General features: G+C 43.2%; 1 protein-coding gene across 1 annotated transcript in view; it reads left to right on the top strand.

Moving 5' to 3' along the window:
* LOC121537017 (solute carrier family 49 member 4) overlaps window positions 1–25,731 on the top strand; it is a 59,762-nt gene that overhangs the window by 11,792 nt on the left and 22,239 nt on the right. The window contains exons 3-5 of the mRNA XM_041844749.2: window positions 11,724–12,007; window positions 13,966–14,095; window positions 22,132–22,240. Of these exons, the coding sequence (XP_041700683.1) occupies window positions 11,724–12,007; window positions 13,966–14,095; window positions 22,132–22,240 (523 nt within the window). The remainder of the gene's footprint in view (window positions 1–11,723; window positions 12,008–13,965; window positions 14,096–22,131; window positions 22,241–25,731) is intronic.

Below are 25,731 nucleotides of genomic sequence, written 5' to 3' on the forward strand. Positions count from 1 at the left end.
GGAGGGATCTTAGACCATTCCTCCATACATAATCTTTACAGATCCTTGATATCCTTCGGTCTGCACTTAAGGACTGCCCTCTTCAATTCAAACCACAGATTTACAATGAGGTTCAAGTCCGCAGACAAAGTTGGCCATTGCAAAATGTTGATTTTTGTTGTCAATGAACCATTTCTTTGTGGATTTTGTTGTGTGCTTGGGATTTTTGTCTTGTTGGAAGATCCACTTGCGGCCAAGTTTCAGTTTCCTGGCAGAGGCAACCAGGTTTTTGGCTAAAATGTCCTAGTACTTGATAAAATGTATAATCCTGTTGACCTTAACAAGGGCACCAGGACCAGTGGAAGCAAAACAGCCCCATAACATGAAATAGACACAACCATTCAGTAGGTATGAGGTTCCTTTCTGCATATGCATCCTTCTTTCGATGCCAAACCCACCACTGGTCTGCGTGGCCAAAGAGCTCTATTTTCGTGTCATCTGACCATAGCACCGGTTCCAATCCAAGAGCTAATGCCGTTTTAGCAAATTCCAGGCGTTTACATTTGTTGGTTGCTCTCAATGAAGGCTTCTTTTCTGGCAACCCTTCGAAAGAGCCTGTTGGCATGGAGGTGGTGTCTAATTGTAGATTTGGAGACTTGGTGACCCAAAGACGCGACCAAGTTCTATAATTCTCCAACTTTGGGCCTTGTATTTTTCTTTGCCTCTCGAACCATCCTCCTCACTGAGCTTAGTACACCTGTGTCCAATACTGTTCCAGTGGTTTAAACTTCTTAATTGTTGCCCTAACAGTGGTAAGTGATATACAGTTGAAGTCGGAAGTTTACATACACCTTAACCAAATACATTTAAACTCAGTTTTTCACAATTCCTGACATTTAAACCTAGTAAAAGTTCCCTGTCTTAGGTCAGTAAGGATCACCACTTTATTTTAAGAATGTGAAATGTCAGAATAATAGTAGAGAGAATTATTTATTTCAGCTTTTATTTCTTTCATCACATTCCCAGTGGGTCAGAAGTTTACATACACTCAATTAGTATTTGGTAGCTTTGCCTTTAAATTGTTTAACTTGGGTCAAACGTTTCAGGTAGCCTTCCACAAGCTTCCCACAATAAGTTGGGTGAATTTTGGCCCATTCCTCCTGACAGAGCTGGTGTAACTGAGTCAGGTTTGTAGGCCTCCTTGCTCGCACACACCTTTTCAGTTTTGCCCACACATTTTCTATATGATTGAGGTCAGGGCTTTGTGATGGCCACTCCAATACCTTGACTTTGTTGTCCTTAAGCCATTTTGCCACAACTTTGGAAGTATGCTTGGGGTCATTGTCCATTTGGAAGACCCATTTGCGACCAAGCTTTAACTTCCTGACTGATGTCTTGAGATGTTGCTTCAATATATCCACATAATTTTCCTTCCTCATGATGCCATCTATGTTGTGAAGTGCACCAGTCCGTCCTGCAGCAAAGCACCCCTACAGCATGATGCTGCCACCCCCGTGCTTCACGGTTGGGATGGTGTTCTTCGGCTTGCAATCCTCCCCCTTTTCCTCCAAATATAACGATGGTCATTATGGCCAAACAGTTCTATTTTTGTTTCATCAGACCAGAGGACATTTCTCCAAAAAGTACGATATTTGTCCCCATGTGCAGTTGCAATCCGTAGTCTGGCTTTTTAATGGCGGTTTTGGAGCAGTGGCTTCTTCCTTGCTGAGATGCCTTTCAGATTATGTCGATATAGGACTTGTTTTACTGTGGATATAGATACTTTTGTACCTGTTTCCTCCAGCATCTTCACAAGGTCCTTTGCTGTTGTTCTGGGATTGAGTTGCACTTTTCGCACTAAAGTACGTTAATCTCTAAGAGAGAGAACGCGTCTCCTTGCTGAGCGGTATGACGGCTGCGTGGTCCCATGGTGTTTATACTTACGTACTATTGTTTGTACAGATGAACGTGGTACCTTCAGGTGTTTGGAAATTGCTCCCAAGGATGAACCAGACTTGTGGAGGTCTACAATTGTTTTTCTGAGGTCTTGGCTGATTTCTTTTGATTTTTCCATGATGTCAAGCAAAGAGGCACTGTAGGCCTTGAAATGCATCCACAGGTACACCTCCAATTGACACAAATGATGTCAATTAGCCTATCAGAAGCTTCTAAAGCCATGACATCATTTTCTGGAATTTTCCAAGCTGTTTAAAGGCACAGTCAACTTAGTGTATGTAAACTTCTGACCCACTGGAATTGTGATACAGTGAATTATAAGTGAAATAATCTGTCTGTAAACAATTGTTTGAAAAATTACTTCTGTCATGCACAAAGTAGATGTCCTAACCGACTTGCCAAAACTATAGTTTGTTAACAAGAAATTTGTGGAGTGGTTGAAAAACAAGTTTTAATGACTCCAACCTAAGTGTATGTAAACTTCCGACTTCAACTGTATATATATATTTTGCTTAAAAAAAATAAAAGAGTAGAATGTTAATGCAGATTTAATTTAGTTAGAATGATTCGGGTAACAATAATTTCGACAATTTATATAATTATATTGCTTGTTAAACAAAATCTCTTTCTCTGAGCAATTATATTAGTATAAAATAATATAATTATCCAATTTCTTTGAGCATACAATATAGCTCACTATTAGAATTATTTATACAGTCTTTTTTGCTCATCTTTATCAAAGGTGCCAATAATGTTGAACCTGACTTTATGCTCCACGCTGTATGATTCTGCTCAGACCTGGTCTACAGTGCATTCGGAAAGTTTTCAGACCTCTTTACTTTTTCCACATTTTGTTACGTTACAGCCTTATTCTAAAATTGATTAAAAAATGTTTCCCCCCTCATCAATCTACACACAATACCCCCTAATGATGAAGCAAAAACAGTTTTTAATTTTCTTTTGTGCAAATGTATTCAAAATAAAACACTGAAATATCACATTTACATAAGTACTCAGTACTTTGTTGAAGCACCTTAGGCAGCGATTACAGCCTCGAGTCTTCTTGGGTATGACGCTACAAGCTTGGCACACCTGTATTTGGGGAGTTTCTCCCATTCTTCTCTGCAGATCCTTTCAAACTCTGTCAGGTTGAATGGGGAGTGTTGTTGCACAGCTATTTTCAGGTCTCTCCAGAGATGTTCGATCGGGTTCAAGTCCGGGCTCTGGCTGGGTCACTCAAGGATATTCAGAGACTTGTCCCAAAGACACTCCTGCGTTGTCTTGGCTGTGTGCTTAGGGCCGTTGTCCTGTTGGTAGGTGAACCTTAACCCCACTCTGAGGTCCTGAGTGCACTGGAGCAGGTTTTCATCAAGGATCTCTTTTGTACTTTGCGCCGTTCATCTTTCCCTCAATCCTGGCTAGTCTCCCAGTCCCTGCCGCTGAAAAACATCCCCACAGCATGATGCTGCCACCACCATGCTTCACTGTAGGTTTGATGCGAGGTTTCCTCCTTGGCATTCAGGCCAAAGAGTTCAATCTTGGTTTCATCAGACCAGAGAATCTAGTTTGTCATGGTCTGAGAGTCCTTTAGGTGCCTTTTGGCAAACTCCTAGCAGGCTGTCATGTGTCTTTTACTGAGGAGTGGCTTCCGTCTGGCCACTCTACCATAAAGGCCTGATTGGTGGTGCTGCAGAGATTGTTGTTCTTCTGGAAGGTTCTCCCATCTCCACAGAGGAACTCTGGAGCTCTGTCAGAGTGACCATCTGGTCATCCCTGACCAAGGCCCTTCTCCCCCGATTGCTCAGTTTGGCTGAGTCTTGGTGGTTCCAAACTTCTTCCATTTAAGAACAATGGAGGCCACTGTGTTCTTGGGGATCTTCAATGCTGCAGAAATTTTTTAGTACCCTTCCCCAGATCTGTGTCTCGACACAATCCTGTCTCGGAGCTCTACGGACAATTCCTTCGACCTCATGGCTTGCTTTTTGCTCTGACATGCACTGTCAACTGTGGGACCTTATATAGACAGGTGTGTGCCTTTCCAAATCATGTCCAATCAATTGAATTTACCACAGGTGGACTCCAATCAAGTTGTAGAAACATCTCAAGGATGATCAATGGAAACAAGATACACCTTAGCTCAATTTTGAGTCTCATAGCAAAGGGTCTGAATACCTATGTATATAAGGTATTTCTGTTTTCTATTTGAAATACATTTGCAAAAAATTCTAAAACCTGTTTTCGCTTTGTCATTATGGGGTATTGTGTGTAGATTAAGGATTTTAAAAAAAAATCCCTTTTAGAATAAGGCTGTAACGTAACAAAATGTGGGAAAAGTCAAGGGGTCTGAATACTTTCCGAATGCATTGTACTCTGGCATGAGTTTCCATACAAGATCATTTCTCTAGAAAACTCAGATCAAAAGTAGGCTACACAGAATTGTATATTTATTACATTTACCAATAATTTGAATAGCTATGGTAATTTGCTGGTTTCAGGGTGCCTGGTTTCTGCTTTTAAATTGCGGATTTAGGGAGGAAAGAAATTACCCATCCAGTTGAACATAGATTTGATGAATGAAGGAATTCATGAATCGCTAGTTTTCCAGTCGTATTGATGTGTTGCAGTATTGAACTGTCGCATTGAAATAGTTCCTGCTCGTTTTGAAGGCCTCATAATAGTAGAGACCTGGAATGGGATTGAGACGCACCATTTCCTCCAAGAGATTAGTATTCTATTTTAATAGTTGAATTGTGTGGATGCTTATTTTCTGTTCTTATTTACATTTACATTTTACATTTTAGTCATTTAGCAGACGCTCTTATCCAGAGCGACTTACAGGAGCAATTAGGGTTAAGTGCCTTGCTTAAGGGCACATCGACAGATTTTTCACCTAGTCGGCTCGGGGATTAGAACCAGCTACCTTTCGGTTACTGGCACAACGCTCTTACCCACTAAGCTACCTGCCGCCCCTTTCATTCACATTCATTCATTTCTGTCATCCTTATTTCCACCAGCAGAATATATGTAGTCAATATTTCCTCCACTTTCTAAAAAAGCACCTGTGCGTTTAAAGGAGTCCCAGGCAAAGTTATCTGGATTACCTTAGGTATAAAGGTACTTTTATTATCCTACCTTAATCTGCCACATATTTCTAATTAGGCTCCACGTTGAGTTCCATTCAGATGATACATTAAGGGTATTTCAATTGAGGAAGGAAATTGTATTCCCTTAATGAGGTGTATAGCACTTTCACCAACTTAATTTATGATGTTAGGTTTGTTAATTTCAGTCCCAAAGGGAAGGTAAAAAACGAATTGTATTCTAACTGCACATTTTCTCGGAGTCTGATTGGTTCTGTAAAATGAGACCATTAGTTCAGTTTATTGCAATATTAAAATACAGACTAAACATAAATTGGAAAGATTGGCTCTTGTTTTAGGAGGGATACTTAGGAAATGAGACTCATGATTGATTCCTTCGTTGTAGAAAATTAAAGGTGTTTGAAGAAAGTATAAACTTTTATATTACGCTTGCCCCAGGCTTTGTTAGTCTGGTCCCAAATCTGTTTGTGGTGCCAAACAGATCTGGGACCAGGCTAAGGCTATGTGCCTTTACTCCACTTAACTGACAACAACCTCTTCATGCCCCGTTAGTCTTCATTCTCCCTGTCACCTCTATGCTTCAGAGGGCAGCTGAGTATGGAACAACAGAATACGTGTGTGTGTGAGTGAGTGTGTGTGTGTGTATGTGTGTGTGCGTACTAGACTAGAGACCTGCATAAAGCTGACTTGACAGTATACATGTCCTTGACCTAGGGTCATCCATAAGCATGACATAATATATATGGCATTGGTGTGGACGTTTTTACAGTGACTAGGCCTGTATGGCTGGAGAGAGCATATGCTCTTGTACTCTGTCATGTGAGAAATACAGGGTCACATGATGAGGCATACGCCATCAAACAAGAGAGGCGGTTCTAGTGGAGGAGCGTTACATTGCAGGCAGTAAGGATGCCAACACAACAGCACTCCGCAGAGTATTTCCTCTGTTGATGTAATAATATTACATCAACAGATTACATCAACAGAGGAAATACTCTGCGGAGTGCTGTTGTGAGATCTTATATTATAAGATCTCAGCATCCAACTGAGACCCAGACAGTGTTGCTATTGAGGTGATAGTGCCAATACGTAAAGGATTTACACCCATACTATGTAAAGCACTATCCCTGAGAAGGCTGCTCTGCTCTCACAGTTCCTGGGATTACATTATTAAACATCTAGCCTATTCGGGACAAACAATTGAAGACATGCTTACCAATCCTAACTCCTGTACTAATTCCTGTCAACCTACGTTTATAGTTGTAGTATTTAAGAGTAACTAACAGTTGTAATGCCAGTAAGTGATGATTTTATGATCAACTTTGTGCCTTTTATGAAAATGCATTAGTGATGTCAAAATGTACTCTTAGAGGGAAGATAGATCCTTATGCCATGCGAGTGGAATACCTCCCTCATACCATGGCAACCGTACTGTTCTGTGAGTTGTACAGTTCCTGAGCAAGCATCTTCTGTGCGTTTAAACCATAAAGTGGATTTATTACATTTTTCAGAGGGCTTAAAATTGGTCTGACCTTTGGAAATCAGAATAGATAACCTGAGGTAACCTCTGACCCTTTCCCTCAGCCGTATATGACTCCTTAATATTTCCACTGAACAGTAAAGCCTTATTGAGCTGTGTATCTAACAGCCTATGATCCATCCATTAACAGTTCCCTAAATCACCAGCAGGTGTCAATCATTGCATTGTATGTGCTGCTGTTGCACATAGGTCTATGGCTACACAGTGAGCAGCACAGTTTGAGTTCTGAGACATGGGGTTTGTGTTATTTTTTATCCATGCTGCTGCCGTATACTTGTCTCACACACACACATAAATATGCCATTTACATCTCTCTTGAAATATTAAGAGTGTGGATGCTTCTGGGGCTACGATGGTGATACGACCAATGGTAAGAGGCACTGCTGATCTGTTGAGGAGAGGACAGTGGGAATAAGAGGAGATGAAAGGGGAGTGGAGAAGACAGGATAGAAGAGAAGAGGGGAGAGGACAGGAAAGGAAAGAGGAGCGGTTAGGATAGGAGATGAGAGAGGAAAGGAAAGGAGGAGAAGAGGAGCAGAGCGAAGGGGAGAGGATGGAAGCTGATAGGAGAAGAGAGGAGGAGAACAGGTGAGGATAGAAAAGGAGAGAATCTGAAAGGAGCTGAGTGAGTTCAAGGGCATCGCAGGCAGCGATCAAATAGAGCCTTTGATTTTCACCACCTCCTAAAGCTTGATTTAGAAACAGCAGGGCTCCCCTGACAGCACACACTAGATCATTTTTTTAAAGAGGGAAAACAATCGTTTCATGTTCGATGGGCATATTTTTTTCACCATATGCTCTGGAGGGTAAACTTTGTTCAGTTCGGAGCTCATTTATTAGAATCAAAGGGAGTGGGTTGTGAGATTGAAACACCTTCCTGTTGTCAGAGCTGTGCTCTAGTGTAGTTCAAGTAAGGAAACGTACCTGAAGGCGATCTGTGTGTGAGTCAGAATATCTGAAAAGAGGCCATGGCAGGGGAGGAGGATAAAAGACAAGACACCATTATAATGGTCACTAATTTAACGAAGGTCAGAGCAGAGCAATACTATGATAACTCTTGAATTAAAGTAGGCAATGCTCAAATGTATGCAAATACAGAGAATACTGATGCAAAGGTCCCTCTCTCTTAGTAATATCTTCATGTCTCATTGATTGGCTACGCACACACACACACACACACACACACACACACACACACACACACACACACACACACACACACACACAGCCATGACATGTCGTGTCCCTGTACCAACTGCCAACTTTGCCACTGTGCCAATGATACTGCCATTGCCTCTCTGATTCTACCACCCTCTGATACATTAGATTGGAGCGGGTATCTGGAAGTGGCAGTGTTATCATTTCTGTCGCAATATGCCAGGTTCGAGACACGAGCATACCATATATCTAACTGACTGACTCTTTCGCATGCTGGGCTGACTTGGTCTCAGAGCAATGAGATTTTCTCTGACAGGGTTCATCAATATACATTAAGTGAATAATCTCACGCAGTACGACTGCCCTCCCTCATGTCCTCCCCTCTTCCACTCCTTCCTCTCCTTCCTCCACTCTTCCACACCCAGGGTTGGAGAGTAACTGATTACATGTAATCAGAACAACCCACTCCCTTACATGTAATCAGAACAACCCACTCCCTTACATGTAATCAGAACAACCCACTCCCTTACATGTAATCAGAACAACCCACTCCCTTACATGTAATCAGAACAACCCACTCCCTTACATGTAATCAGATCAACCCACTCCCTTACATGTAATCAGATCAACCCACTCCCTTACATGTAATCAGAACAACCCACTCCCTTACATGTAATCAGATCAACCCACTCCCTTACATGTAATCAGATCAACCCACTCCCTTACATGTAATCAGAACAACCCACTCCCTTACATGTAATCAGTTACATGTAATCTGATTACAAAAAAACTAACTTTAATCAGTTACGTTACCAGCAGATTACAGATACTTTTGAAAAACTAGATTACTTTTTGGATTACTTTTAAATTCAGAAAATATGTTTGTGAAAAAAATACTTTATGACACCTTTCTGTTTTCTCAATGACATTCAATTCAGCATTGAAAAAAGCCGCAAGTGTATTAAATCTGAAATCATATCTAATAAAAATTGAATGAGGATTTTGAATTATCCACAGGTCACTTTTAGGATGTGATGTCATCAAGTGTAGCAGGTGGAAGATAGATTTGTGGACAAGCGGGCGCCATAAATCATACATTTCATTCTGTTTGACTTGAATAGAATGAGTGATCACAGCGTGAGAGGGAGAGAGAGGAGAGAAGTGAGGTATAGTTTTGTAGGAGATGGAGGGAGGGGGGAGTTAACCATCGTTTGAGAAGATCTCAGGAGGAGATATGGGATAGTGACACTTCCATCGATCTGTCTTGCCAGTGTTGACAGCTCTTTGTCTTATGCTATGAGCTTATCTGGTTTGAACTCAAGGCAGACAGCAGCGTTCGACTGGTTTACGAGTGCCAGGACTGTAGCAGAATGTCTGTCAATATTAGTGCTGTGTTCTTTTCCTCGAGATAAGACACAGGAAAGAGGATGCACAGGTTCTTAATAGTTATTTTTAGTCTCACCTTTGTTGCCTACCTTGTAATCTTTTAGAAGAGTTATAGTACATTTACCAAGCTGATTTGAATAAAATAAGCTTCTATCTGGAAAGATAACCATTTTATCATAAATCATACCCACATTAATGCTAATAATAAGAATCGTTAAAGGATTTACACCAGAGGTGGGCAATAATTTTGGCTCGAGGGCCACATCGGGCTTCAAAATTCTGCAGAGGGTCACGTAATCTTTTTGGGGGGACCGCTTTTTTTTTGTTCTCAAAAGCAATTTGCTGGCCAGAAAAAGGGCAGTTATTTGAAAATATATAGGTCCACTATAATTTCTACATACTTTCTATCTAGTTTTACATGTTCAAGAGTGGCCTGGAGTGTTTTTTCTTAACCAAAATAATATATATTTTAAATATATATATTTTTAAAGTCAAACCTACCTCTGTTCCGATTGAATGGGTTCACGGGCCAGATCCGTAGTTTGCCATCCCCTTTTTAGACGATGTTCTCTATTGCCACTCAGACACACTGGGTTGGGAAGGGCTGGCTGGGCACAGGGGACGACTCAGATCTCACACTGCACCAACAGGACTCAGACTTTATGAGAGAATCCTGACTCAGACAGGAGAGTATTATAGAAATAAGAAGAAATATGGTCATAAGTAACCATACCCATAGAGATATATTTAATATATTGTTATAATGACATTTATTCATTTTTAAGCTCTCCTTTTCCCTATAGGTTAACACTGGAATTAAAATGACAGTGAGTTTCTCACATACAGTTGAAGTCGGAAGTTTACATACACTTAGGTTGGAGTCATTAAAACTCGTTTTTCAACCACTCCACAAATTTCTTGTTAACAAAATATAGTTTTGGCAAGTCGGTTAGGACATCTACTTTGTGCATGACAGAAGTAATTTTTCCAACAATTGTTTACAGACAGATTATTTCACTTATAATTCACTGTATCACAATTCCAGTGGGTCAGAAGTTTACATACACTAAGTTGACTGTGCCTTTAAACAGCTTGGAAAATTCCAGAAAATGATGTCATGGCTTTAGAAGTTCCATTGGAGTCAATTGGAGGTGTACCTGTGGATGTATTTCAAGGCCTACCCTCAAACTCAGTGCCTCTTTGCTTGACATCATGGGAAAATCTAAAGAAATCAGACAAGACCTCAGAAAACAAATTGTAGACCTCCACAAGTCTGGTTCATCCTTGGGAGCAATTTCCAAACGCCTGAAGGTACCACGTTCATCTGTACAAACAATAGTACGCAAGTATAAACACCATGGGACCACGCAGCCGTCATACCGCTCAGGAAGGAGACTCGTTCTGTCTCCTAGAGATGAACGTACTTTGTTTGCGAAAAGTACAAATCAATCCCAGAACAACAGCAAAGGACCTTGTGAAGATGCTGGAGGAAACCGGTACAACAGTATCTATATCCACAGTAAAACGAGTCCTATATCGACATAACCTGAAAGGCCGCTCAGCAAGGAAGAAGCCACTGCTCCAAAACCACCATAAAAAAGCCAGACTACGGTTTGCAACTGCACATGGGGACAAAGATCGTACTTTTTGGGGAAATGTCCTCTGGTCTGATGAAACAAAAATAGAACTGTTTGGCCATAATGACCATTGTTATGTTTGGAAGAAAAGGGGGTAACTTGCAAGCCGAAGAACACCATCCCAACCGTGAAGCACTGGGGTGGCAGCATCATGCTGTGGGGGTGCTTTGCTGCAGGAGGGACTGGTGCACTTCACAAAATAGATGGCATCATGAGGAAGGAAAATTATGTGGACATATTGAAGCAACATCTCAAGACATCAGTCAGGAAGTTAAAGCTTGGTCGCAAATGGGTCTTCCAAATGGACAATGACCCCAAGCATACTTCCAAATTTGTGGCAAAATAGCTTAAGGACAACAAAGTCAATGTATTAGAGTGGCCATCACAAAGCCCTGACCTCAATCATATAGAAAATCTGTGGGCAGAACTGAAAAAGCTTGTGTGAGCAAGGAGGCCTACAAACCTGACTCAGTTACACCAGCTCTGTCAGGAGGAATGGGACAAAATTCACCCAACTTATTGTGGGAAGCTTGTGGAAGGCTACGCTAAACGTTTGACCCAAGTTAAACAATTTAAAGGCAATGCTACCAAATAATAATTTAGTGTATGTAAACTTCTGACCCACTGGGAATGTGATGAAAGAAATAAAAGCTAAAATATATAATTCTCTCTACTATTATTCTGACATTTCACATTCTTAAAATAAAGTGGTGATCCTAACTGATCTAAGACAGGGAATTTGTACTAGGATTAAATGTCAGGAATTGTGAAGAACTGAGTTTAAATGTATTTGGCTAAGGTGTATGTAAACTTCCGGCTTCAACTGTAGGTTACATGCTGAGGGAAATGCATTCTTTCTTGTTAATGGCATCTCTCTGGTTACACTGTCTGGCTACATTGCATCTGTTGTCTATATGCATAATGTGATATTAATGTTTCATGTTTCCCTCCCTATCCTCTCTGCAGGTTAATACACGGGGGTCAGCTGCTGAATGGTTTGGCTGGTCCAACCATAATGAGTGCCGGCCCCCTCCTCTCCACCACATGGTTCGCTCCGGACCAACGAGCCACAGCCACCGCTGTCGCCTCATTGATGAGCTACCTGGGGGCGGCGTGCTCCTTCATTGTCGGCCCGCTGCTTGTGCCCGCCCCCAACGACACCACCCATGCTATGGTGAACCGAGCGGTCGACTCAACAGACACCCAGATAAACCACATACGAGACAGAATCCAACTGGTTTTGTATGCAGGTACTGATGTTATAATGTCTTATGTAGCTGTCAAGTATGCATTCATAAAGCTTTTATAAGGGGGCATACTGTAAAGTGTTATCCAGATACATAAGAGACAGGATCCAAATGGTTATGTATGCAAGCAGGTACTGAGAAAAATAAATGCTGTCGCTACCTCACTTTGAAATACTGGAGTATACTGAAGATGAGAAGATATTCAGCAACTCTATAGCACAATTGTCCTACCAAGAGTTGCTGAATATCTTCTCATGTTATGTATGCAGGTAGGTACTGACAGCACCACAGGAATCAATAGCAGATCATCTCTGGATCATGTCTGCCCTTAGTCTAGGGAGAGAAATACAATCAGCTGAAGGTGATCTGACTGTCTCTGTCTCATCACTAAAATATCAGACTCAAACGTCTCAACAATGTTCTGCTTAACGGATTCAGAAAATCAGAAAATAAAAAATCAATGTGAGCTGGCATGCACCCTGTGCTGCGCCAGCCAGAGAGTAAAAATGAAGCTACTGTCCAATCAAACTTCACATTATGATAGGAAAAAGCATGATTTATGATTCTGGTGGTACTTTTTGGGAAATGGACAGACCAAAAATGCTGTGGCTTTTCAAAGAGAAATGGGTCCTGTTCTGTTCTGTTGCCAAGCCATGCCAGGCCATGCCAGGCCAGGCCAAGCCCAGTGAAAGGGGTTGGAGGATTTAGTAGCTTGTTTGGAAGGAAGGGCTGTTAGGGCACGCTGACAGAGAGAGTATCAGAGATCTCTGTGCCAGCTGATTGATGTAGTCCTAGGCCCAGCTCTCTGATAAGCCGCTGGGCTCTTAATTGACTAATCTGGGCATCTGCAACAGAGCAGGCGTGGAACTCTACAGTGCCTTCAGGAAGAATTCATACTCCTTGTCTTATTCCACATTTTGTTGTTACAGCCTGAATTCAAAATGGATTCAATATATTTTTCCCCCGAATATCTACACACAATACCCCATAATGACAAAGTAAAAACATGTTTTTAGAAATGTTTGCAAATTTATTGAAAATAAGATACTGAAATATTACTTTTACATAAGGATTCACACCCCTGAGTCAATACTTTGTAGAAGCACCTTTTAGCAGCGATTACAGCTGTGTGTCTTTCTGGGTAAGTCTGTAAGAGCTTTCCACACCTGGATTGTGCAACATTTGCCCATTATTATTTTCAAAATTCTTCAAGCTCTGTCAAATTGGTTGTTGATCATTGCTAGACAACCATTTTCAAGTATTGCCATAGATTTTCAAGTACATTTAAGTCAAAACTGTAACTCGGCCACTCAGGAACATTCACTATCTTCTTGGTAAGCAACTCAAGTGTAGATTTGGCCTTGTGTTATTATCCTGCTGAAAGGTCAGTTTGTTTCCCAGTGGTGGAAAGCAGACTGAACAAGGTTTTCCTCTAGGAATTTGCCTGTGCTTAGCTCCATTCCGTTTCTTTTTGATACTGAAAACTCCCCAGTCCTTAATGATTACAAGCATACACATAACATGATGCAGCCACCACTATGCTTGAAAATATGGAGAGTGGTACTCCGTAATGTGTTGTGTTGGATTTGCCCCAAGCATAACACACAGTTTTACTTTAGTGCCTTATTGCCAACAGGATGCATATTTTGGTATGTTTTTATTCTGTACAGGCTTCCTTATTTTCACTCTGTCATTTAGGTTAGTATTGTGGAGTAACTACAATGTTGTTGATCCATCCTCAGTTTTCTCCTATCACAGCCATTAAACTCTGTAACACCCTCTCAAAGTAGGGTGGAATCAGAAACATGTGACTCTGGGTGGAATGGTTTTGTTAGTGATACATTGACTGAGTTCAGGTAGGTTGTAAACTAATAATAATCCTTCTATTTGACTGTGTTAATAAGCTACTGATCTGTCTTTTCTGTCTTTTCCTGTGTCTCTGTGTCCCTCCTGACATATAGAGTTTGGTGTGGTGGCGGTGCTGTTTGCTGCGGTGGTGCTCTACTTCCCCTCCCGACCCCCCATGCCTCCCAGTGTGGCTGCTGCCAGCCAGAGACTCAGCTACAGGAACAGCATCTGCAAACTACTCAGGTATGTACTGTCTGGTCCTTTGCCATCATCACACACTTTAAGTGGTCATTTTTGATTAGACCTTAAAATGATTAGGCCTTTATCACAACAGTCACGAAAGGGCCTGGGGTGTCCTCTCTGTTGCCTCTCAACATGCCTTTTTTTTTTTATTTTTTTTACTTTGAGATGAGGAGGGAATGAATGGGTCTGTTTGAGTAGTGGGGATAGAGAAACTTAATGAAAGGGTCTTGTTGCTCTGCCACTCACCGTCTGTTGGGGCTGCTAGTTAATGTGCATCAAAGACATATCCTCTCTCCCCCTAGATTAATTACACAGCCATAAGATGGCACTGGCATTTCCCTGGCCCTGCTTAATAAATAGATAATCATCCTCTTCTCCTCATCCACACATAGCCAGGGTTCTCTGGAGTCCATGGTCATGTAACATGCTCATACAGCCTGGGTTCTCTGGAGTCCATGGTCATGTAACATGCTCATACAGCCTGCATTCAGAATGCACTGTCCTCCAAGCAATGCATTGCATCGACACGCACGGACGCAGGCACACAAAAACTGACCGTTGGGGGCAATGGTGCTGTTTGTGGATGGGAGCTAGAGTGTTCATTGCGGTTCATCCACGGATTCCGTGCCCGCGGTGCATATCCTGTCTGGTTGTGGTGGAATGGGCCAAGGGCTGAGGGCTGTGGGCCGGGGATCAAGCGCTGGGCTGTGGACAGACAGCCAGTGAACAGGCGGGTTGAACTCCCTACAGTCAGCCCCTCGAGCCAGACCGAGCTCTCTCTCTCTTTCTTTCTCTCTCTCTCTTTCTCTCTCTCTCTCTCATTCTTTCTCTCATTCTTTCTCTCTCTCTCTCTCACTTGCTCCCTCTCTCTCTTTCTCTCTCCCTAGTTCTCACTGACTCTCTCTGATAAACAATAACAAACTCCCTGCAAAGCACACAGCTTCAAGAGAGGGATAATACCAGTCAAGCTGACATAAACCCAATGTCCATACTGTCTGACGCACGCATGCATACACGCACACATCTGGAGTCCCACTGATAGGCAGCCTTCCAGTGGCCAGTCTGAACTATATCACACTCAAGCAGCATCAGTAGCTGTCTGGCTGAGGATTCTGCAGAAGGATTGTAGGTGGGCCTTATGTGTGTAAGTTCCACTCTTCAAAGAAAGATAGACTTGGGTTAGCAGCAAAATTCTGTTTTCTAAAGTTAGGTCTGTTGTTGTGCCAGTGTTTCCCAGAGTTAGATAGGTCTTGAGCCATATCCTAAGCCACCACTTTTGCCCTTTCTTCCACTGCTATTGTTGAGAGAGTTTGAACCATAGTAAATGATCTGGAGCTTGATAAGTTACCCTATCTGTTCAGGTCTGATGCAGAGCCTCATCACAACACAGAGTAGTGTTGTGTTCCAAATGGCACCTTATTCCCTATATAGTGCACTACTTTTGACCAGGGTCTAAATTTATTTAATTTATTTTTTATTTCACCTTTATTTAACCAGGTAAGCCAGTTGAGAACAAGTTCTCATTTACAACTGTGACCTGGCCAAGATAAAGCAAAGCAGTGCGATAAAAACAACAACAGAGTTACATATGGGGTAAAAAAAACATAAAGTCAAAAAATACAACAGAAAATATATATACAGTGTGTGCAAATGTAGCAAGTTATGGAGGTAAGGCAATAAATAGGCTATAGTGCAAAATAATTACAATTAGTATTAACACTGGAATGCTAGATGTGCAAGAGATTATGTGCAAATAGAGATACTGGGGTGCAAAAGAGCAAAATAAATAACAATATAGGGATGAGGTAGTTGGGTGGGCTAATTTCAGATGGGCTGTGTACAGGTGCAGTGATCGGTAAGGTGCTCTGACAACTGATGCTACATTTTACATTTACATTTTAGTCATTTAGCAGACGCTCTTATCCAGAGCGACTTACAGTTAGTGAGTGCATACATTTTTTATTTTATTTTCACACTGGCCCCCCGTGGGAATTGAACCCACAACCCTGGCGTTACAAATGCCATGCTCTACCAACTGAGCTACATCCCTGCCGGCCATTCCCTCCCCACACCCTGGACGACACTGGGCCAATTGTGCGCCGCCCCATGCTAGACCTCTGGTCAAAAGTAATACACTACATAGGGAACACAGTGCCGTTTGGACAGGTTGACGTTTATTGTCATGAGTCTTGGGATTTACGCACCTGCCAAGCTTCTGGGAGAGCGCAATGGTTCTCTTTTGATTTGTCATGAATCTTGCCCTGGAGGCAGAACTGAGCGATTTCTGCTAGATAAGCCAGCTGCAAAATCTAAATTGGTTATATTGTAAAAATTCATGAAAACAAAAATGAGCTTTTTGGTCTTCATTTAAGGGGAGAGTTAGGCATTAGGGATAGCAGTGTGGTTAGGTTTAGGGTTATGCATTAGGGATAGCAGTGTGGTTAAGGTTAGGCATTAGGGTTAGCAGTGTGGTTAGGGTTAGGCATTAGGGTTAGCAGTGTGGTTAGGGTTAGGCATTAGGGTTAGGGTTAGGCGTTAGGGTTAGGCATTAGGGTTAGCAGTGTGGTTAGGGTTAGGCATTAGGGTTAGCAGTGTGGTTAGGGTTAGGCATTAGGGTTAGCAGTGTGGTTAGGGTTAGGGTTAGGCATTAGGGTTAGCAGTGTGGTTAGGGTTAGGCATTAGGGTTAGCAGTGTGGTTAGGGTTAGGCATTAGGGTTAGCAGTGTGGTTAGGGTTAGGCATTAGGGTTAGCAGTGTGGTTAGGGTTAGGCATTAGGGTTAGCATTGGGGTTAGGGTTAGGCATTAGGGTTAGCAGTGTGGTTAGGGTTAGGCATTAGGGTTAGCAGTGTGGTTAGGGTTAGGCATTAGGGTTAGCAGTGTGGTTAGGCATTAGGGTTAGCAGTGTGGTTAGGGTTAGGCATTAGGGTTAGCAGTGGGGTTAGGGTTAGGCATTAGGGTTAGGCATTAGGGTTAGCAGTGTGGTTAGGGTTAGGGTTAGGCATTAGGGTTAGCAGTGTGGTTAGGGTTAGGCATTAGGGTTAGCAGTGTGGTTAGGGTTAGGCATTAGGGTTAGCAGTGTGGTTAGGGTTAGGGTTAGGCATTAGGGTTAGTGTGGTTAGGGTTAGGCATTAGGGTTAGCAGTGTGGTTAGGGTTAGGCATTAGGGTTAGCAGTGTGGTTAGGGTTAGGCATTAGGGTTAGCAGTGGGGTTAGGCATTAGGGTTAGCAGTGGGGTTAGGGTTAGGGTTAGCAGTGTGGTTAGGGTTAGCAGTGGGGTTAGGGTTAGGCATTAGGGTTAGCAGTGTGGTTAGGGTTAGGCATTAGGGTTAGCAGTGTGGTTAAGGTTAGGGTTAGCAGTGGGGTTAGGGTTAGGCATTAGGGTTAGCAGTGGGGTTAGGGTTAGGGTTAGGCATTAGGGTTAGCAGTGTGGTTAGGGTTAGGCATTAGGGTTAGCAGTGTGGTTAAGGTTAGGGTTAGGGTTAGCAGTGGGGTTAGGGTTAGGCATTATGGTTAGCAGTGTGGTTAGGGTTAGGGTTAGGCATTAGGGTTAGCAGTGTGGTTAGGGTTAGCAGTGGGGTTAAGGTTAGGCATTAGGGTTAGCAGTGTGGTTAGGGTTAAGGTTAGGCATTAGGGTTAGCAGTGTGGTTAAGGTTAGGGTTAGGGTTAGGTTTAAAATCAGATGTTATGACTTTGTGGCAGCTAGTGACCACTCTGCAGAGCTGCCTCTAATACATGAGTCATGACAATAAATGCCAACCTTCGTCATTTGGTACGCAGCGCAGCTCTCCACACATGTAGAAAGGTTATCAGTACAACCTGACCACTGCTCTGGGAATAGTAATGATGTTAGCTAGCAGCATTAGTATCGATGAAGGTCCCACTATCATTATTTTTTAAATGAGTTATTTACACAAGAAAATACAAAACAATATGATGAAGGTTTAAAAGGTAAACTTAAAGAATATGTGCAGGAGAGGTAAGAAACCCAGAGGGGCTTGTAGGCGCCTCCCCCTTTCAATGTTTATAAAACAAAACCATACAAAAATAAGTAGCAAAACAGATGGTGAATAAGCGGATAAAGAAGAAAATATCTAATTAAAGTACAGTGCACAATCAAAATAAAAGGCTAATAGGCAGAGAAGTTATTGGGATGAGGCGTCAGTGGAATGTCCAGTAGATCATTTTTTGTTTTGAATTTGAAGGAGTTGAAGGTGTTGCAGTGCTTGAGGTGTTCTGGGAAACTGTTCCAAAAAACGGACCTCTGTAGGAGATGGAAAATTGGCCTAGTCTTGTACGGGAAAAAGGGGTGTGGAGATCGGTGATAGTTCTTGTGGAGTAGTGGTGGACCTGAGTATTAAATGTGAATAGCGATTTGAAAAGAAACAGGGAGTAGATTCGTTTTTAATTGAAATACAAACAGACAGACTTGAAGTTGGTTGATTTTGAAGGTGATGGAAAGGAACTGGCACGACTGTCTGAATGACTTATAAGAGTAATTTTGCCTAGGAAGGTTCTGTCCTGCTCATTCTGATGCATTGAACTCCAGCCAAGACCTGCCAAGGACAAATGGCACTTAGCTGATGATGCCGCTGGCTTCGTGGCTCCCCGAAATATTTCATCCTCCGCCGGGTGGCCCTGTGCTGTGCTTACTTAGTGTAAGTCCCAAATAGCACCATATTCCCTATATAGTGCACTACTTTTGACCAGGCCCTATGGGCTATAGTGTACTACATAGGGAATAGGGTGCCATTTTGACAAATCCTTACTATACGGTGATCTAAATAAGCTGTGGGCCGGAAAAAGGTGTAAGCATATTGATTTCCCGCCGGCCGCCATCACAGCAAGGTTAATGAAACAGTAGTAGTAGCTGGAGAGAGAGAGAAAGAGGGTGAGTCACTTTTATGAGTCTATAACTCTCTCTCTCGCTCTCTCTCTCGCTCCCTGGAGTCTAGACCCCTCCAAGGCCAAGTACCACAGGTACTGGGGTACACACTCTTACAGTGGATAGGAGTAGGAGTGCCGATCTATTATCAGTTTTGCCTCATTGATTATAATGAATGGACAGGGGCGACCTGATCCTCAGAACTCCTACAGTTAATACATACATCCCCTAGTCTGCTTTCCTGTCTGTCTGTCTGTCTGTCGGTCTGTCTGTCTATCTCCTTAGAGGTTGTTTATCCCAGTTTAATCTCAGCACAGACTAAGAGGTAATCAGCTGAGAGAAGGAAGAGTGGTGCCAGCCCATCATGCTTTATTAGAATTTATACGAGTGTCTCGCCAATCATCAGGCCAGTGCAGCCAGGAGTGTGTGTGTGTCTGTGTGTGTATCACCGAGAGAAGTCTCCCCCTAACAGAGGAGCCCCTTCCGCCCCCCCAGCCCTCCGTCTCAACTAGTCGCTGACACTGTCTGTCTGGCACCCATCCAATCACCCTCTGCCCAATTACAATCATCCATAACACCTTGTTCTCATCACTGCCGCCTCCGTCCCAAACCCTGTCCCTGCCATGTCGCTTATTTAATTTGAGGACCATCACTTCACCCCTCTCTAACAGCAGCATTAAATCTCCAGGCGTCTGGTCTGACAGTGACAGCAGCCGTCATAGAAGGGGATAGCTCTTCTCTCCTCTCCTCTTCTCTTTCTCTTTCTCTTTCTCTCTCTCTCTCTCTCTCTCTCTCTCTCTCTCTCTCTCTCTCTCTCTCTCTCTCTCTCTCTCTCTCTCTCTCTCTCTCTCTCTCTCTCTCTCTCTATCCTCTCTCTCTCTCTCTATCCTCTCTCTCTCTCTCTCTATCTATCCTCTCTCTCTCTCTCTCTCTCTCTCTCTCTCTCTCTCTCTCTCTCTCTATCCTCTCTCTCTCTCTATCCTCTCTCTCTCTCTCTTCTCCTCTCTATCCTCTCTCTCTCTCTCTCTATCCTCTCTCTCTCTCTATCCTCTCTCTCTCTCTCTCTCTCTCTCTCTCTCTCTCTCTCTCTCTCTATCTCTCAGGACTGTTTTTGTTTTCCTAGCTTCCCTTCAGGATGGACGGCTGGCGTTTACTCATGCATTTGTTTGTTCATGACATCCATTGATATGCCGGCGGCGTCCTGAATGTATCTCGGAGGGACATCTGGCGAATGCTTAACACGTTCATCATCCTCAGGGAGGGAGGGGGGATCAAAAGCAACTCTGAGGAAAATCTAGTTCACAGCTACATAGACAGACTCAGACTTGAAAGTCTATTGTTTTGTTTCAAACTAAGTTGAGGAGGAAACTTGTCCCAAATTGCTGCATAGCACTATACAACGTCAATGTATTCCTCTGGCACTTTAGACAGCAATGTTGCAGTTTTATTCTCCTTGAAGAGAACCTCCACAGAGATACAGATTCATGGAGCACCCACCCAGGGCCTGTCATATGATACTTAGTATTCTCCCAAAGCTGCACCTGAAGTGCACACTTGCACACTCCTCAGGTGGGACATTTTCCTGGCTACTAACCATGGCCTGTTTTGATGGACAAACAACCAGCATCGTGGTCATGATTGTGATTAGCATCTTGTAAAATTCATGCTTGAGAATAACCCACCTCTTAGTGATTTGTCAGTGTTTACAAAGACTGACAGACCTGGCCAAAGTCACATTGATATGACAACTATTCACAACAATTTATATTAGATTTACCCCTAATCTCTCAGTCTCTCATTTTAGACTGTTAGTTGGGCAGAGACCACACAATATTAGGTTCTGTTTCCATATTGTGGGTATCTCACTTAGTTCCCTTGTTTGAACGATGCCTTGGTTCTAACTGATACACTCTCATAATGTCTCAATGGCAGAGCATAAACCTAGAACGTTCTCACAACCATCAACACACTGTTTATAGCAGGTGGTAAATGTGTTGTTTGTAGACTCACAGAGAGGAATCAGGGCTGTGGAATTGATTTAAATGGGATTGGCTTAATCTACTTGAAAGCGATAATGCCACTATCTGGTCTGGGAAAGTATGGCTGTGGGGGACGTTAGATGTGGCATTAGATGGAGCTAAATAGTTTCTGACTTTGGAATGACCTTCCTTCCAGGGATCTTTGATTCACAGAACAATCAGAGGAAATCATTGTCTTGGATCATCATCTCAGATGTGGGAAATACATTACTTTGTTTGTTGACATGCTACTATTGCCAAACCCATTAATATAAATAAATAAATAAATGATTAAGTAGATCAGTTAATCCTATTGTTCTGAGTCTCGGCTCATTCATCAGTTTAGTGTGTCTGTGTGTGGTTGGTGTCCCCTCATCAAAGGATCCTGGTTCTTCATCTCAATCCCATTTCATAGCTGTTGTTCTCCCCTGTATTCAATCCTCATCATGGTGTCACCTCCGGCCTAGCACTGCCAGCCTGCCAGGCAGCTCTTCTCTTCCTGGTTCCTGACCAGGTGTTTATCTCTCTGTCACCACACTGTGAGGTGGGATCGATCCTCCCTGACAGTAAGAGATGTGGTGTGAGCTGACAGGATAGGAAAGCAAGAAGCTGTCTGGTGGCAGGTCTCCAGACACTGTCAACCAGAGAGAAGGACGTTTGCTAGGTAGGGATACTGTAGGACTTTGCTAGGTTGGGATACTGTAGGACTTTGCTAGGTGGGGATACTGTAGGACTTTGCTAGGTGGGGTACTGTAGGACTTTGCTAGGTGGGGATACTGTAGGACTTTGCTAGGTGGGGATACTGTAGGACTTTGCTAGGTGGGGTACTGTAGGACTTTGCTAGGTGGGGATACTGTAGGACTTTGCTAGGTGGGGATACTGTAGGACTTTGCTAGGTAGGGATACTGTAGGACTTTGCTAGGTGGGGATACTGTAGGACTTTGCTAGGTGGGGATACTGTAGGACTTTGCTAGGTGGGGATACTGTAGGACTTTGCTAGGTCGGGATACTGTAGGACTTTGCTAGGTGGGGATACTGTAGGACTTTGCTAGGTAGGGATACTGTAGGACTTTGCTAGGTATGGATACTGTAGGACTTGCTGCTAAAAAGCCTTTGATTCTCTCTCTTTCCCTCCAGTAACTTCCGGTTCCTGATGATAGCATTGGCCTATGCGGTGCCTACAGGGGTGGTGGCAGGCTGGTCAGGAGTTCTGGACATGATCCTCACCCCTGCTAGAGTCAGCCAGGTAAGGAACACACACCTGACCCAAAACCCACAACATGTCTGCTGAGTTTAGAACAAACCAAAGATACAGATTGTCTGCAAAGTTGAGGAGTCTTTTCCCATTTATCCTAGCATTACTCACTTTATTCACTCTGAATGGTAGTACAGTAATAGCAGTTCTGGAAGACAATTTAGACATGTTCAAACTGATCATTTCAAAGGGCACTTATTACAACAGTGTATTTACAACATCTGCTGCCAATTTCCCCCAAATGATCTGCGCTGGTACAACACACAATGAAAAACTCTGTGTTGGTGCTCACCTACTGAAGCACTGAAACGGGCCGGCTATCCTTCCTGAAAACCATCATTCTAAGAGGGCCTGTGATGTGGCTCATTTTGTCGGAGGCTAGCACACAGAGTGTAATTTCCCTTGCTGAAATGAAAGTGTACATGCCACCATATTCCCTACATAGTGCACTATGGGCCCTGGTCAAAAGTAGTGCACTATCTAGGGAGTAGGGTGCCATTTGGGAATTAGACAATGTAATTTCCCAGACAGAAATGGATGTTGACTCATAATTAACCCAAGTGGCCAATGCCATACAGTATTGACATAACTTCAAGCCCAGCATGGCAACTCATATCTTCTTCACAAATTATTTTTTACTTTCCCATCCTGGACTCATTAAAAAGCAGCAGGCCCTTGTGAATACCACTTTGAACTTCAAAACCCACCCTCAAAAAAGACCTAATTACACGATTTTGAAACTCCTCCATTCCACACAGTCTTGTTTGGTTGGTTGGTCCATCCTCTTCTCTCTCCTATCGGTCCATCTACTTCTCTAAGTGTAGCTAACTTTTTAAGGGTCTAATCAAACGTGTGGAATCCACAGCACATTATTTGCATACGGGAAAATGTGGAGCATGTCAAGAAAGCGAGGCACTTAAAACTTGAGATTCTTAGCTTAATTAGACCGGCATCGTCTCAGACCCTTCAACGGTCCTGGATTAGCATCAGAGATCCAGGATGAGAGAGAACGAGAGGAGAGATGTTGGGACACAGAGCAGAGCACCCTCTACTTTTAGCACGATAGTAGTGGCTCAAAGGAGACAAAAGAGGCTTCTTTTCAAGGTTATCATCAGACAGGTATTTGAGAAGAAATCACTGAGCTGTGGGTTCACACACACGCATTCACTATCTTTCCTTTCTGTCAGAACCCACAGGGAGTATCATCAATTCTTTATAGTCTTTATGTCTTACGGTTTATTTTGTCGTCAAAAGGAAATGTTAAGGAACTTTTCTCCTCCAAGTTGCCTTTATCTGGCTGTCTAAAGATGGTGTCACAAATATGTTGCCTTAGCTAAACTCTGTACAGAGTTTTCCCCAGGCTCAAAACTTAGAAACAGAGTTGTTACAATACATCACTATGGCAGCATTCACTCCTCACAATGTAAGGAGTGTAAGTTTGACTTTCAGTATGTGTTATGTTTGCTCTTGATTTCAGAGTTTCACATTGCAAAACCACACACTACTACTGTAAAACACATTAGCCTACCTAACTTTCGATCCCATACAGCCTGAAAGGTGCCTTGGCACCAACAAACCATGACCATATTCTGATAAGACGCTATCAGCAGCAACATCCATTGAGGAATACAATGAGGGTAGATATGAGGTATGAAATGATAGCTCTATAGGTGACTGTCTGACACACATACTAAACCTATTTAGGGCAGGGATCCAGAGGAAAACAGTGCTGACAAAGTGGGTGATGTGATACACACACACACTCTCTCTCCCTCCTATGAATGCTGTAATCGCCAGTCTCCTCTACACACTGTGTGGTCCCACTGTCATCACAGACAGAGCTCTCTCTCTCTCTCTCTCTGCAGCGAGGCGATCAATACAGAGGCGCTGCTTTAGCCCGGGCCCTCGTCCCCCTTTGCTGCCTTCCAATCACCTCCCAGCTGCGCTCCACTTCTCCACTCAAATGCCACTTGCCAATCTTACTGTTGCCGTGTCACTCCAGCCATTGCAGGGGCTGTGCTGTTCTCTACGTTCCCATTAACAGGCTCTGTTCTGTAGATGTCAAACACTGGTTTCAGTCTGCCACCATGTAGCACATCCACCCACAGGGGGGAGGGGTGGTGTGTGTGTGTGTGTGTGTGTGTGTGTGTGTGTGCAGACAAAGCAGTCAGCATTTTTTGTTTTTCTAAATACATTTCTGTGAAGGTGACCACATTGTTTTTCACCTCTGCGTCATCCTGTCTTTCCCAGAACACACAAACCCCCACCTCCACCGTCCCCACCTTCCTGCCAGCCTTCTGATATTGTTTCTGTTCATTTTGTTTTGTAGCTGTTCTACCTATGGTGGTTCACCCACCAGTGGCAATAACAGTGTCAACCTCCACGCTCCCTAGCTGATGAGTAGTGGCCATTTGCAGTGTCTCTAAGGTGACCCTTTCTTCCTGCTGACAGAATGCATACTGTGACGTCCCATAGCGTCCCTCTCCACACGGTGTGTGCATCCCAAATGGCACCCTATTCCCTACATAGTGCACTACTTATAACCAGGGACCATAGGCCTCTGGTAAAAAAAAGTAGTGCACTATGTACGGAATAGGGTGCTATTTGGGACACAACCGGTGTCTCCTCTCCACACGGAGGTCAGGGAATTGATCCTTTAAATAATAGCATTTTGCAGAGACAAGTATGGGGCAGCAGCTGGTGATCTGTCATGAGAGAGTAGTATGCTAGGGCTGGGAACAGGTGGAGGGGATGGGAATGGGGCTTTGAATGGGGATGGGATGGTTGAAGGGGCTGGAGCTTGGGTCGTGAATGTGGATGGGTGGAGGAGATGAGGCTGAGGCTGAGATAAGCTTGGAGATGGGTGGACTATTGTCTGAACTCTGCAGGAGCCCTCCCTCCGTCCAGACACCCAGCCCAGTGCTAGACAAGACTGTGTCCTGAGGCACATAGCTCTGTGTCGCTGTACGTAATTAGCATCGTTTTAAGAACAAGGTCCCACACTGCGTTAATCACTCATATGTAATTGCTCCGTTAATGGAGAGTGGCCATTAAGTCGCTATGCAGAAAAAACCCAAGGAAAGATGTTACTTCACCTGAAAGCACAGCAGCGGCTTCAGCTTTCTGATTACAGAGAGGCTTTCTGCACTGAGAAAGTCACTATTGTGAACTCCTGGTACTTTTCCTGATCTAGAGTTATATCTAGCTGTGGCGGTTAATTCTGCTGCCTCCAGACAGACGGTGTACTGTAACCTTTGTGCATCACAGAGTAGGAGTGCTAAGCTAGGATTGATTTTCACTTTTAAATAATAATGTATAAGAGAGGAAACCTGATCCTAGATTAGCACTCCTACTCTTAAATGCTTTGTGGTGGTGGTTGGTTATGCCTCCAGACAGACAGACAGGCAGGCAGACAGTGTACTAACTTCCATGGTGTCTTTTGATGCTATCTGTGGTTACCGCTGAATGAATTAGCATGGCAA

This window comes from Coregonus clupeaformis, chromosome 23, assembly GCF_020615455.1.
Source record: "Coregonus clupeaformis isolate EN_2021a chromosome 23, ASM2061545v1, whole genome shotgun sequence".
Taxonomy (NCBI): Eukaryota; Metazoa; Chordata; class Actinopteri; order Salmoniformes; family Salmonidae; genus Coregonus; species Coregonus clupeaformis.